The sequence below is a fragment of the Macrobrachium rosenbergii genome, chromosome 13 (assembly GCF_040412425.1).
Source record: "Macrobrachium rosenbergii isolate ZJJX-2024 chromosome 13, ASM4041242v1, whole genome shotgun sequence".
In the NCBI taxonomy this organism is placed as follows: Eukaryota; Metazoa; Arthropoda; class Malacostraca; order Decapoda; family Palaemonidae; genus Macrobrachium; species Macrobrachium rosenbergii.
This window is the reverse complement of record NC_089753.1, coordinates 48,097,841-48,112,849: the sequence shown is the minus strand read 5'-3', so window position 1 is coordinate 48,112,849 and position 15,009 is coordinate 48,097,841. Positions and strand designations below refer to the sequence as shown.

Genomic DNA, 15,009 nt, shown 5'->3' with positions numbered 1-15,009 from the left:
GAAGAGAGAGAAACAAGAATTAACTGTGCACTGGAAAAAATAAGAGACTTGATGACTGTGGCCTGCAAATGTCAGGCTATTTATAGAATGTAAAGGTCAGCGTAGAGCAACACTGCAAGCAGAGAGATATATACCTGTCAGAATTAGCAAGGCTGCAAGTTTGGGTGAATGTGTCCTCATTGAGAGTTGAAACAAAAAAAGCCAATTCGAAGAAAAGGTTCCTTTAAATTTTTCACCCCCAGACATGACTTGTTTTGCTGTATAGTCCGCATTTTGGAATATGGGTAACTTTAATGTTACCAAGGACGGTAATTAAGATGGGAAATATCATCATCAAAAATTTTTATATCCTACGTTCTGGAATAACTCTGACTAAGGAGACCGTAAGTGAGGAATCAGCACACTGAACTTTTAAGGAATGCCTAAGCTTCTAATTATTCTTAAATCAGCAAGGGAAAGGTAAAGAAGAAGAAAACTAAAAAGGCGCATCCTGAACTGAGGAAAGAAGCAAACTCAGCAACTGAACTCGCTGCGTTGTTAGCGGTCCCCTGGGAAACTGGAAATCGAAAGTGAAGTACGACCTTATTACAAACACTTGAGGAGGAAGCCTCAGATACGTCAAGGACACTACAGATGCCTCAAAGTTCCATATAATGACCATCTGCTAAATGCATAGGACTGATGGTCACAACTATATTTGACATTTCAGAAGCTATGGTGGAAATTAGGAAGGCAGTTGCAGAGAGTATATAAGATTTAATTGCAAATTTAAAAGCTTCTCACATAGGTGAAGTAAGAGCTATAGAACAGCATTTAGATTTTTTTTTAAATACCACCGCTTGGATTTAGCTAAGCTATACCTTGTTTCCCATATGAGTGACAATTCCTTTCACTCACATTCAGGCGAAGGATAGGAACCTATTCCATTAACAAGCATCTCCAAAAAGTGAGGCCCACTAACGGTTATTCTGTTGTCAAGACTGATGACAATACCTTGTTATCTGCATGGTTAAAATTGGTGAGAAAGTCTAAAGAGTTGACTAAGAGTTGAATGAGGTAGAAGGGTAGACAGAAAAAGGAACCCTTTGTCATCACACTACTAGAAAGAGGAATCAGCGTGAATGAAAATTAGCTGAAGAAATCTGTACATGATCTTTACCATCTCTTTACTATCTGGTGATTTCTCAGTATATTTGCAGTCTCCTGTAATGGCGTCATGATTTAGGAAGCCACTTTCCAAACCTAAGTTTGAATACTGGTTAGTGTAAAGTTTATCTTCTATATTTATCTTTCGAAACCTTGCCATGGTCAGAGTATGTTTATAGTACTATGTGTGGTGTACTGTTATAGTCCCGTCATTGTGCCTCATGCGGTGCACTGTAGGCGTTACTTAAGGTTCTTTGCAGCGTCCCTTCGTCCCCTAGCTGAAACGCCTTTCATTCCTTTTACTGTACCTCCGTTCATATTCTCTGTCTTTCTTCCATCTTACTTTCCTCAATCCTCTCCAAACAATTGATCCATAGTGCAACTGCGAGGTTTTCCTCCTGTCACACCTTTCTAACCATTTTACTGTCAATTTCCGTTTCAACGCTGAATAATCTCATAGGTCCTAGCACTTGTCCTTTGGCCTAAATTCTATATTCTGTTCTATTCTATTCGACGATTATTCTCGAAGTACGTAATTCCTTTTTGGGTAAGGCGCCAAAGATCAGTGTAGTCTCAAAGTGCACAACACTGAGTACTAAAGTATTCTATATTCATACATTCTGTACTTCGTGTCATTCAAGATTCTGTTACAAATATGAATGGCTTTACATTCATGCATAATCATCACATTTTTGTATTGACGTGTTCTATGTACTGGATCTGATTTTATCAGGAATATCCAAACTTTTCCTCAAACAGTATTTAGTACTTTCTTAATGAGAGGATAATTAGTAACCTGGTTCTCTATAAATATTGTTTACTCCTTTTGTTTTCCTGTTAATGCTTATGCTTGAACACGATTAACTGTAAGCAGTGTACAACAGACAGAATTGTAATGTGTTAACTGTAAATTGTTTGTATTTGTTTACAAAAACCAGCGAATTACAAGCTGTGTTCGCCAATTGCAACAGAATTGCAAATTGTTTGTAGCTGTTTATAAAAACAACGAATTGCAAGCTGTTTTCTCCAGTTGTAGTGGAATTGCAAATTGTTTATGTTTGTTGATCAAAACCAGCGAATTGCAAGTTCTTTTCGGCAGTTGCAATAGAATTGTAAATTTTTTATATTTGTTTATTAAAACCAGCATATTGTAAGCTATGTTCGCCAATTGCAATAGAATTATAAATTTTTTTCAATTTGTTTTATAAAACCAGCGAACTGCAAGCTATGTTCGCCAGTTCCATTCTTATTGAAAATTGTTTGTAGCCGTTTATAAAAACCAGCGAGTTGCAAACTATGTTCGCCAATTGCAAGAGAATTATAATTTTTTTCAGTTCATTTATAAAAACCAGCGAATCGCAAGCTGTTTTCTTCAGTTGCAATAGAATTTTAAATTATTTATATCTGTTTGTAAAAACCAGCGAATTGCAAGCTGTTTTCGCGCCAAACTGGAACACTCAGATAACAGGTTAATTTCCCCCCCCCCCAAGGCCGGGTAAGACCAAACACAACAAACACAGTGTTTGAGTCCAGGCGGAAGTCGCAGAGAGAGAGAGAGAGAAGAAGCGGAAAAAACTATTGACGGGTTGAATAACGAAGGTCGAGAGTTCTATTTTCAACCAGTGACGTCACGAGGAGGAGGGTCTCTTCCGTGCTTCCGTGCCTTATCGAGATATTTCCTGTAAGAGAGAGAGAGAGAGAGAGAGAGAGAGAGAGAGAGAGAGAGAGAGAATGGGGGGGGACACACGAACATAAACGTGCCACCAATCGATTCATGGTCCAAAAAGTTTCGTCAAGGGAACTTTTCATATAGATTTTTTTTATTAAAGAATAAATATGGCGAAAACTGTTTTCATGATATATTGATTTTGTTTTACTTGTTAAACAAGTGCAGTAATTTTAAATTTTACAGACGCCAGCGAAATTCATTTTGTAATGAATTGCAATGTGCAAAGAAAAGATTTTTTATTAGAGAATATGTATGGGAAAACTTGCATTTGAATTTATTTTCGAAGCGTATCAAAGAAATCAGTTATAAAGAAAGTGTTGGATCTCTCCTGGTACATCTAAGATCCTTTCATTTCAGCCATTGGGACTGGTACTGGTATTCCACTTGTATTTTTAAGTAACCTGTTTTCCAGCGTTTTTAAGTCAAGGAAAGAGAGACGTCTTGCTGTATATAACAGCTCTTAGCTTCTGACACATTTAATGTTTTCGAATTTAATGTAAATGTATAAATTAATCACATATAAAAATAAAGTACTAATGACCTTCAAAGGTGTGATTTGTTGTACTGCAATACCGTAATTATGTAGAGTAACATATTGACACATGCTGGAATTGATTGCTGAAGTTGATTACAAAGTGACAATTATTAGAATGAATTACTAGAAACGTTAGTTGAAATTTGTTGAAATGAATTACAGGGAAAATTAGTTCAAAAATCTTTTTATAGTAAAATGAATTACAAGGAACGTTTGTAGAAATTCGTTGAAATGCACTACATAGAAAATGAGTTATGAAAATATCTTATAGTTGCAGTTTAGCAATAGCTGTTGATGAAGATATATAGATATTAAATATTTTCCTACTGTATGCTCGAACAGTGAACTTTCATAAACATAATGAGAATCTTTGCAAAAATAGTCAGATCATTTCCAGACTTCCGCATATTTTTGTAACCACGATTTCTTACCAACCCGACTAGTGCACCTGACGCGGTGCACTGTAGGCATTACTTGACGTCCCTTCAGCCCCTAACTGTAATCCTTTCCATTTCTTTTGCTTTACCTCCCTTCATATTCCCTTTCTTCCATGTTTCATAGTGCAACTGCGAGGTTTTCCTCCTGTTACGCCTTGAAAACCATTTTACTCTCAATCTCTTTCAGCGCAGAATAACCTCATAGGTCCCAGCGCTTGGCCTTTGGCCTAAATTTTATGTTCCATTTCGTTCCATTCTCTCCAACCCGAATAGCAAGAATGAAACAGGGGTGATTTCCATGATTAGAATCTGTTGTTTCTCCGCAAATCCAAACAAAATTAAACAAAAAGTGTCATTTCCACTTTTAGAATCTCCTCTTTTATTCCTCACTGTCTAATGACCTTTTCCTCCTTTCATTTCCTCCTCAGCATCCGGGACGTGCATGCCATCATCCGCTCTGTCTGAAGGGGCGGATTGCCGAGGCGACTTCGAGTGCGGGGCTGGACTCATCTGCGACCTGGGATCCTGCGTTCGAGTCCAGGGCAAAAAACGCTACAGTAAGCAAAAATTGAGTCGACTTTCTCTGACTCTTGTGAACGCGCCTTGAATATTCATCCTAACATAATGATTTTTATGTTTTATTGAAACGGCTTCTAGCAGGAATTAACAGAAATATACTAAAATAGTTAAGCCGTTTTTTGTGTGTTTTACTGAAAGGAATGTTGTAGGAATTAACAAAACTATGCTGAAGTAGTGTTTTAGATATGCATTGTTATTTAGCTCTTTTGTGTGTGCTTAGGTAAATAATTAGGAATTTTTCAGATAAGAATTGCAGTCAGTTTGTTATGACTGGGGATTTTGTAGGTTAATTGCAGAGTTAATTTTTTATAGTTGGGGATTTTTTAAGTTAAATTGCAGAGTTAATTTGTTATCATTGGGGATTTTTTAGGTAAATTGCCGAGTTAATTTGCTATAATTGGGGACTTTTTAGGTAAATTACAGAGTTAATTTGCTATAATTGGGGATCCTTTTGGTAACTTGCAGATTTAATTTGCTATAATTGCTGTACTCAATGTAAATCATTTCAAGAGTTTTACAATTTATTACTGTATTTTATGTACTTTTCTATGTATTGTGGGTCATATGTACCAATTGTACATGTGATATCGAATATTTTTTCTGCCAGGTGATAGAAAAATTCTAAATATTAATATTGGGGATTGGTACATTTCTTTTATTTATGTATGTTTATTTATGTATGTACATTATATGATTTTTTTAAATTCCTGTCTTTAAGTGGCAATAATTCACAGCATTGAATATTTAATACTTTCACATTTTTATTTAAATTCCTATCTTTAAGTGGCAATAATTCTGCACATTTAATTTTCAATACTTTTAAATGTCAAGCCACAAATATCCCGTTCATATCAAATTCAATATACCTTGGGAACAACTTACACCCACAGGGAATTACTTTATAAGTGATAACTGCACTTTAATCTGACCTGGATTCGAACCCATGTTGTTTAAAGTTGATTAATGGGAGAAATTGACTTAATGTACTCGAGAGAGATGGCCGAATCCATTAAGTTACTGTATTCAATATATTAGCCATAAAAGGCATGGATTCGAATCTAGGTCAGGTTAGGTGCGTTAATTATGATATAAGTAGGCTAATTTGGGAGCAAGTGATTTCCAAGGGATAGTGAATTCTACATATAGCAATTGTATATATTATATATATATATATATATATATATATATATATATATATATATATATATATATATATATATATATATATATATATATATATATATATTATATATATATGCATATATATATATATATATTATATATCGCATGTGTGTATATTCTGTTTGTTTATTACACTTGTGGAAATGGTTATGATAAATCATACTAACATTCATCATTGTCTGCCAGACGAGGCCTGCAGCGTCAGTTCGGAATGTGACATCGGACGGGGCCTGTGTTGCCAGGTTGTACGACGCCACCGACAGATACCTAAGACGGTAAAGTTAATTTCAGTACAGATCTCCCAGTAGTGATTAACGCTTCGAATCCAACGTTCTAATAATTATGTTCCACATTTCTCCGTTCCTTGTTCTCTCTTGTGGTGGTCCTTGTCATTTTCCTTACATTCAATTCAGAAAACTGTTTTCTTTTCAGAAATGTGTGAGTGTGATTTTATATTCTATTAGTAAATCGTATTACTGGAGAAAGTAAAACAAAATTATTGAAATGTTTCGGTAGCGGCTTTTTTTATTAATTTGTTTAGGTTTCTCTTAAAAGAAAACGAAACTGAACCTTCATTTTGATTATTAGAAAACTTTCTTCGGTATATAGCAGATGAGAAGATGGTTTTTAAAACTATGAAATAAAGCTGAAAAGTCATATAATAAAAAAGTGTAAAGTGAACCTCCACTTTGATTATTTCAAAAACTCAAATACGTTGATCATATATAATTATGAGATCAGTGTCACAGTTTTAATGCAGTGCAGAAACACTGAGTTGGTACTAAATGCAAATTTTGCCTCTCAGCAAAAACCCACAGTTCACCTCACGCGATGTACTGTAGGCATCACTTACGGTTCTTTGCAGCGTCCCTTCGATACCTAGTTGCAACCTCTTTCATTCCTTTTACTGCAACCCTATTCATATTCTCTTTCTTCCAACTTACTCTCCACTCTCTCCTAACAATTGTTTCAAAGGTGCGACTGCGAGGATTTCCTCCTGTTACGCCTTTCTGACATTTTGCTCTCAATTTGCTTTCCAGCGCTGCTTGACCTCATAGGTCCCAGCGCTTGACCTTTGGCCTGAATTTTATATTCCATTCCTGGCACAATCTTGTGTTTAATTATGCTACCCAAAGGGTAAATGCAGGTAGCATCTTGAGTGTCAATTGCGCCTGAAGTGATATGTGAATAATACTGTATATATATTTACAGGAAATCATGATTAAAGTTACAATATTGAAATTACATACTTAGCTACCACCATCATATCTGTTACTATACTGTAAGCATCGTTATGCAAGTTATACCACTCCATTCCTTATGTTCTCATGCCTAATAATATGTGAATAATTTACTTGTTTACAAGAAGTCATTATTAAAGTTACAATATTGAAATTATATATTTAGCTACCACTTTCGTATCTGCTACTGTATTGTAAGCATCGATATAACAAACTGTATCATTCCATTCCTATGTTCTCATGCAATTTTAGAAACACTGGATTGCAATTTTAGAAACACTGGATTGGTACCAAAAACCTCAGGTTTTTGAGTTCTTTTGCCTTTGTTCAAGCAAAGACCTGAAGTTTTTGAAAAAAACCTTTGAGTCAGTAATAAACATACATTGTTCCTCCAAGCAAAACCTCAGGTTTTGAGTTAGTAATAAACATACATTGTTAGTAAGCAAAAACCTGAGGTTTTGAACAGTAATAAACATACATTGTTCCTCCAAGCAAAAACCTGAGGTTTTGAGTCAGTTTAAACATACATTGTTGTCTGAGGTTTTGAGCTCCAAGCAAAAAACCTGAGGTTTTTGAGTCAGTAATAAACATACATTGTTCCTCCAAGAAACCTGAGGTTTTGAGTCAGTAATAAACATACATTGTTCCTCCAAGCAAAACCTGAGGTTTTTGAGTCAGTAATAAACATTTTTGAGTCACATTTGTTCCTCCAAGCAAAAACCTTTTTGAGGTTTTTTTTGAGTTAGTAGTTAGTAATAAACATACATTGTTCCTCCAAGCAAAAACCTGACCATGATTGTTCCTCCAAGGTTTTTGAGTCAGTAATAAACATACATTGTTCCTCCAAGCAAAAACCTGAGGTTTTTGAGTCAGTTTTTGAATAAACATTTTGACATTTGTTCCTCCAAGCAAAAACCTGAGGTTTTGAGTCAGTAATAAACATACATTGTTCAAGCAAAAACCTGAGGTTTTTGAGTTAGTAACAAACATACATTGTTCCTCAAAGCAAAACCTGAGGTTTTTGAGTCAAATAAACATACATTGTTCCTCCAAGTCAAAACTACATTGTTTTTGAGTTAGTAACAAACAAGCAAAAAACCTGAGGTTTTTGAGTCAGTAATAAACATACATTGTTCCTCCAAGCAAAAACCTGAGGTTTTTGAGTCAGTAATAAACATACATTGTTCCTCCAAGCAAAAACCTGAGGTTTTTGAGTCAGTAACAAACATACATTGTTCCTCCAAGCAAAAACCTGAGGTTTTTGAGTTAGTAATAAACATACATTGCGCCTCCGAGCAAAAACCTGAGGTTTTTGAGCCTTTGAGTTAGTGATAAAGATACTTTGTGCCTCCAAGCAAAGACCTGACGTTCTGTTGCCTCACACCTTTTACCGGTCTGTCTTCCTCAGCTGTGTGGCTATTTCAAGGACCCCCTGATCTGCATCGGACACGTCGCCACCGACCAGGTAAAACCAGAGAAGAGGAAGCAGTAAATTGTCATCCTTCCCACATGTACCCAGCCTACTGAAAGTTGGTGTGTTCTCGTCAGTCTGTGAGTGTGTGTGTGTGTGTGTGTGTTTTTGGTTGCTTGTTTTGGACTGTTAGTTTTCCTTTGGGCTGATAATTGACCAGTTTTACTAGTCCCTTTTGCTTCCATGGACTGCCCTTCCTAAGATTTTTGCTCTGCTTTTAGTTTTTGGTTGGTGTCCCTTTGATGTTTTTGTTTACCCCTTGAGGAATTATTCTTACAATATATTTCGGTGTAATCTTATACTATTCATGGAATGTATATACAGTATATATACTATATAATACTGAGATTATATATACATACATATATATATATATATATATATATATATATATATATATATATATATATATATATATATATATATATATATATATATATATATACATGTATATATATATATATATATATAATATATATATATATATATATATTATATATATAATCACTGTATATTCCTTAAATAATACAAGATTATGAAGTAAAATAATGTAAGCGAAATAGAAAGTAGATAATACATGTCACAGGAAATCAAAGTAAAAACATAAAAGAGAAACATAAGGTCAAAAGATGGATAACAATACATGAGAAAAACAAACCAAATTACATAATAAATATAATTTGTAAGACATTAATACTTAAAACCATGCACAAAGTTAATAAAAACATCTCAGAAGAGAATAATAAAATAATAACAAGAATGTGAAGTCGACGGCAGTAGTAAATGAAGTGGTAACAGCAGACCCAACACTGGATCACAGAACACTTTATAAACTTGTAACTGAAACAGAAGATAGACGGAGAGACTGAAAATAAGAAACAAAAAGCAGGGAAATAGAAAATAGCAAAATCCACTAGCGACTCCAGCGGGTGGCACCTGGGCGCGTCGCCCCCCCCCCCCCATGAAAAATAATGACAAAATAATAATACTGAAGGTTTGGATAATAATAACATAAATGAGAAATATAAAAATATGGAAAAAAATAAAAAATCTATGTATGTATAAATATATATATATATATATATATATATATATATATATATATATATATATATATATATATATATATATATACATACAGTATATGGATAATATGAAAACTGGTGGACCCTATGAAATTTTCTCGGATCCGCTATTGGCAAAAGTGACCATAATGTCTAGTCATATGGAAACCTGTACGGTTGAGGATGCATGTTGTGAGTATAAAATTGAAACCATGTTGACAATTCAAATTTATAATTTTTCTTTCGTTGTTGTTTATTTTTTTGTGTAGTGTTTTGCCTATAGCTAACAGTTGTTGCTTACAAATTTTACTTTCAATGGTAAAACCTCTACTGCAAAAAATACGAAGAAAAATGATAAATATTATTTATACTTTGTTTTTTCAGTTAATTTTGTTATGTTGTTTCTTTCATGATTAGATTAGAAATTATCATTACTTTTGCCTTTATTACTTTTCATAGTCTTTGTTCCACTAATTGAAAAAGATTAGGGCATTGAAAAAAAATGCCTTTCAAACCATTACTTTATCTCTTTTTTTTTTGCATTTTACTTATTTTTCTGGATCTCTCTTTTATTGTGTTTGCAATTTTCACTTCATTTGTAGTTCTGTTGAATCTTGAGAGCTTTAAAGCTATTTACCTGGTCCTACTCTCAAATTAATCCAAAATTCTGTTTATACCCTTCAACACTTTCACCTGTTACTTCTTTATATCACTTTGTTTATACTTTGCAGTTTGCTTCTAATTCATAATTTGGTAAAATATCTAGATCTTTGAACTACTGTGTGTCATGATTGTGTTGCTTCCTTCTCTTTCCATTTTGCTTGAATATAACGCTATTTTCGGATCATTCAATCTGCATGGCTCCTTACCTTAAATATTACAGTGCTGAAAATTCTGCAAGCAATTTTTCTTGCATCGGTGCCCAGGCCAGTTAATTTGAAGCATTATATGATGTAGGAATGCCCTAAGATAAACCCGGTATGTAATTTTTTATATATCACTGTACAGTACGCCAGTGATTTGCATATGCCCCTGCATGTGACTATTTGCCTTTATTTTATCATGGCAGTTTGATAACTGAAACAGATTCAGAATGTAGAATATTGCTTGAGTGTTTCAGATAATGATTATTCAACAAGAATGATTTTTTTTTTTTTTTTTGTTTATTGTATAGTTCCTGACCTGCATGCTGTAGATGATAAGAGTAACCTCTAGAAATTTAAAGAAGAACAAGTTTTAGCCAGTATCTCATTTGTGTATCAAATGTAATATACTTGTCGTTTTACTTCCAAGTAAAATTTTACTGGAATGGACTCCAGAAAATGTTTCTTTAACTGATAGTTTTTGAAAACCACTTGAACGTTGTTTAATCATAAAGCCATTTCTTAATTTTTTCTTAGTGTTTGACATTCTAGCAGTTAAGTAAATATTCTCATCTTGGACAATCAAACTATTTGGTTTAGATGCAAAGTAAAATTAACTCATCTACCAACTTGTTATTTAGTTTATTTTGCTGGTCTGAAAATGATAATAATTCATTACTTTTAATAACCTATCTTTGTTTCTGTAAGATGCTAGGGGGATCTCCATGGTGTGGTACAAGGACAGGATTATTTTCGAAGGCAGTATAGAGCAAAAGAGGAGTGTTTTGTCACTTTGCAAAATGTAGTTATCTGAAGGTGGACAGAGGCTTTTGATTCTTGTGTCAAATTAAACTTTTAGGCTCCAGTGCCTGCTTGTGCGTAAATTCCTCTGTTCATTTATTATTTCTTCACTTATTCAGTAGTCAGAGAAACTTGTTATAATTTTATTTGAGCTACAGTATATTAGGCAGTGTATGGAAGGTGGGAGTAGTACCTAGAATTATTATTATTATTATTATTATTATTATTATTATTATTATTATTATTATTATTATTATTATTATTTTATTATTTAATGATAACAGAAACTTCTTAAAATTATACTTGAGCCACAGTATGTTGGGTAGTGACAGGATATGTGGAGGGTAGCACCTAGAATTATTATTATTATTATTAATATTATTATTATTTAATGATAACAGAAACTTCTTAAAATTATATTTGAACTACAGTATGTTGGGTAGTGACTGGATAGGTGGAGGGTAGTACCTAGAATTATTATTATTATTATTATTATTATTATTATTATTATTATTATTATTATTATTATTATTCACTGATAAGAGAAACTTTTTAAAATTGTATTGAGACTATACTGTAGTATTTTGGAGAGTGATAGGGAAGATGGGGTTAGTACCTGGAATTATTATTATTATTATTGAAAAAAAGAGAAACCCACAAGATTCCTGTGTATAACTTGTTTTCTTGTAAATATTTACATATTACTTGAATCTCATGTACTTTCAGGTCCTAACTGTGACCCTTTTTCAAGAGATGTGAAAGTGGTCAGTTTGGTTCAAGGCCCAGCAATCTTCTGGAACTTTTTCTCCCTGTGCTGTCATTTATATGATGGCTGTCCTGGTTTCCATTCTCTTGAGCGTTGTTAATCCCCGTTCTGATATCCTGACCTGATGGTCAGTGGGATTAACCCTTGTGGTAAGTGAGTTGTCACCATCGGTCTGTTGGGCAGGAGACCTAACCTCCAGGTCAGAAGGGTCGATCTTAGCTTCTTTTAAAATTAAAGCTTGGCTTATGGGATCTTCTGAGGTAAATCCTTTGTTTCCTACTATCACTTTAATCTCCCTGATGAGTGCCCCTTCGACTACCCTCCAATGACTGATGTTATTGCTTTTGTATATAAGCCTACTGTTTTTAAAATCCATTCTATGCTGTACTGCCCTTCTGTGTTCTTGGATTCTAGTCCTTATTCCCCTACCTGTTTCACCTACATATTTGTCTCCACAATTGTTGCAATTAATTATGTATACCCCCTATATCATGGAATACCGAAAACAAGAAAATAGTTGCCCTCCCTTATATGCTTAAAATGAAACAAGTTACATCAAAAATGAAAGAAATTAAATATAAATTTATGTATACCTTTGACAGCACTGTAAAAAACAAAGTATGTAAAAATAAATTGGAAGGAGAAGACAGTACTGCAGATGATATTGGGGGTATACATAATTAATTGCAACAATTGTGGAGACAAATATGTAGGTGAAACAGGTAGGGGAATAAGGACTAGACTCCAAGAACACAGAAGGGCAGTACAGCTCAACTCACAGGGGAGTGCTATAGCTAGGCATTGTTGGGAAAAGGACCATAGGATGGGTTTTAAAAACAGTAGGCTTATATACAAAAGCAATAACATCAGTCATAGGAGGGTGGTGGAAGTTAAGTATACCTTAGTTTTACCAGACCACTGAGCTGATTAACAGCTCTCCTAGGGCTGGCCCGAAGGATTAGACTTATTTTACGTGGCTAAGAACCAATTGGTTACATAGCAACGGGACCTACAGCTTATTGTGGAATCCGAACCACATTATAGTGAGAAATGAATTTCTATCACCAGAAATAAATTCCTCTAACTCTTCATCGGCTGGTTGGAGACTCGAACTCGGGCCTAGCGAGTGCTAGTCCACAGCTCTACCGACTTTCCCAACGAAGAGGGTAGTTTAAGGGTAGTGATAGTAGGAAACAAAGAATTTACCTCAGAAGATCCCATAAGCCAAGCTTTAATATTAAAAGATGCTAAGATCGACTCTTCTGACCTGAGGTTAGGTCTCCTACCCAACAGATCAATGGTGACCACTCATTTACCACAAGGGTTAATCCCACTGACCATTAGGTCAGGATATCAGACCGACAGGAGGGGATTAACAACTCTCAAGAGAATGGAAACCAGGACAGCCATTATATAAAAGACAGCACAGGGAGAAGAAGTTCCAGAAGATTGCTGGGCCTTGAACCAGCCTGACCACATTCACATCTCTTGAAAAAGGGTCACAGTTAGGACCTGAAAGTACTCGAGATTCAAGTAACATGTAAATATTTACAAGAAAAGTTATACACAGGAATCTTGTGGGTTTCTCTTTTCATCTTCGGAAGAAAACTGAAAGAAGTTTTTGTTTGGATTATTATTATTATTATTTATTATTATTATTATTATTATTATTATTATTATTATTATTATTACTTCTTCTCCCTGTACAGGTTCAGCACGTGGTAGATCACACAAAAGGAGAGAAGAGACTGACAGGGAAGGTGCGAGCTTACGGGAACATCTAAAGAATAAAATCATATCTCCATAAAAATTAAACAAAAAAACAACATATCATCATAGACAGTGTTCATCTGAAATCAATTTATCTTTATTTCGTGAAATGAGACAACAAAATTTTTTTCTCCCGTACGTTCATCGTCAGAGTTCAAAAGCAGCATGAAAGCAAAAATATGATTGTAAAATGCATTAAGAGAAAGCAAACATAAAATTGGATGATAAAATGCTTTTATAAATGAAGTAACTAGCATAAACATGATTGAAAATTGTGATGGAATGATAAAGATAACTTCCACTATTGGTATCTTTGCCAGAATATTATTGCATTGGAGCTTATAACAAAACAAGCAGGAATGTACTTATACACCAACACATAAAAATTCACAATTTCATAATTTGACGAAGAATTTTCGATTACATAGCTGTTCATGCTGCCTTAATTGAGCCCGCTTGTTCAAAATTGAAAGGATGAATTCCACAGGAAAAAAAAGTGAGGGAGAAAATCACTCTGAATTTATGACAACCGCAAATGTCCTAAAAATGCCCTGATATGTCCTAAAACTTGGTCATGAGAAAATTGAATGGACTTTTTAAACCTCCTCTTCCTGACACTTTCCAGAGTTGTATATCTAGTCATTAGATAGTTGATATCTATTGAATGTGAAGTTGTTAACAGACTCTCTCTCTCTCTCTCTCTCTCTCTCTCTCTCTCTCTCTCTCTCTCTCTCTCTCTCTCTCTCTCATGACCATGCGAGTATGGAAACCCTTTTCTTATTACCATGCTTCTGAGATCGAGAAAATGATCCAGGGACATTTTAATTCCATATTCGTATTTGATTTACAAAAAGACAAAGATATAAATAAATTAATGAATAAATAAATAAATAAGCAAAAGCTAAATTGAACTCAGAAGGAAATAGGTGGTGAGGATCAGACAGAATGGATATTAATTCACTTCACTTTTCATCTCTTTCAATTTTATGTCTTTTTGATGGTCACATGTTTAGAGCACAGACCTAAGGATATATATAATATATATATTGCACATGTATGTATGTACTGTAACTGCATACGTGTGTGTGTATTCTGGTATATGCATACATGTATACATAACTAATCTAATTATGAACATTATACACATATTCTTATAACGCTCTCTCTCCTCTGTCTGTACTAATATACAGTATATATATATATATATATATATATATATATATATATATATATATATATATATATATATTCTATATATGATTTAATCTACACTTATTTAATCTATTCATTCAATTCTTAATCATCTTCATAAGCAAACAGATAGAATTACCTACTAGTAGACAACTTCACTTCTTATGAGAGAGTCTTATCTGTTGTTTGCAAGACACTTAAATATCATCACTGTTACCTTTATTGAAGAAAATA

The 15,009-nt window shown here is 34.0% G+C and overlaps 1 protein-coding gene across 3 annotated transcripts in view; it reads left to right on the top strand.

The window, feature by feature from the left end:
- spab (space blanket) overlaps nt 1-14,437 on the top strand; it is an 88,897-nt gene extending 74,460 nt beyond the window's left edge. The window contains exons 5-8 of one of the 3 annotated variants that reach the window (XR_010855133.1): nt 4,276-4,404; nt 5,795-5,883; nt 8,258-8,400; nt 13,524-14,437. Coding sequence is in view for 2 of the 3 variants with exons in the window: in XM_067115437.1 (XP_066971538.1) it covers nt 4,276-4,404; nt 5,795-5,883; nt 8,258-8,314; nt 13,524-13,598 (350 nt within the window). In the remaining variant the exon portion in view is untranslated. The remainder of the gene's footprint in view (nt 1-4,275; nt 4,405-5,794; nt 5,884-8,257; nt 8,401-13,523) is intronic. The other 2 variants (XM_067115438.1, XM_067115437.1) reach the window with 2 other exon arrangements.
- Nucleotides 14,438-15,009: the final 572 nt, after the last annotated feature.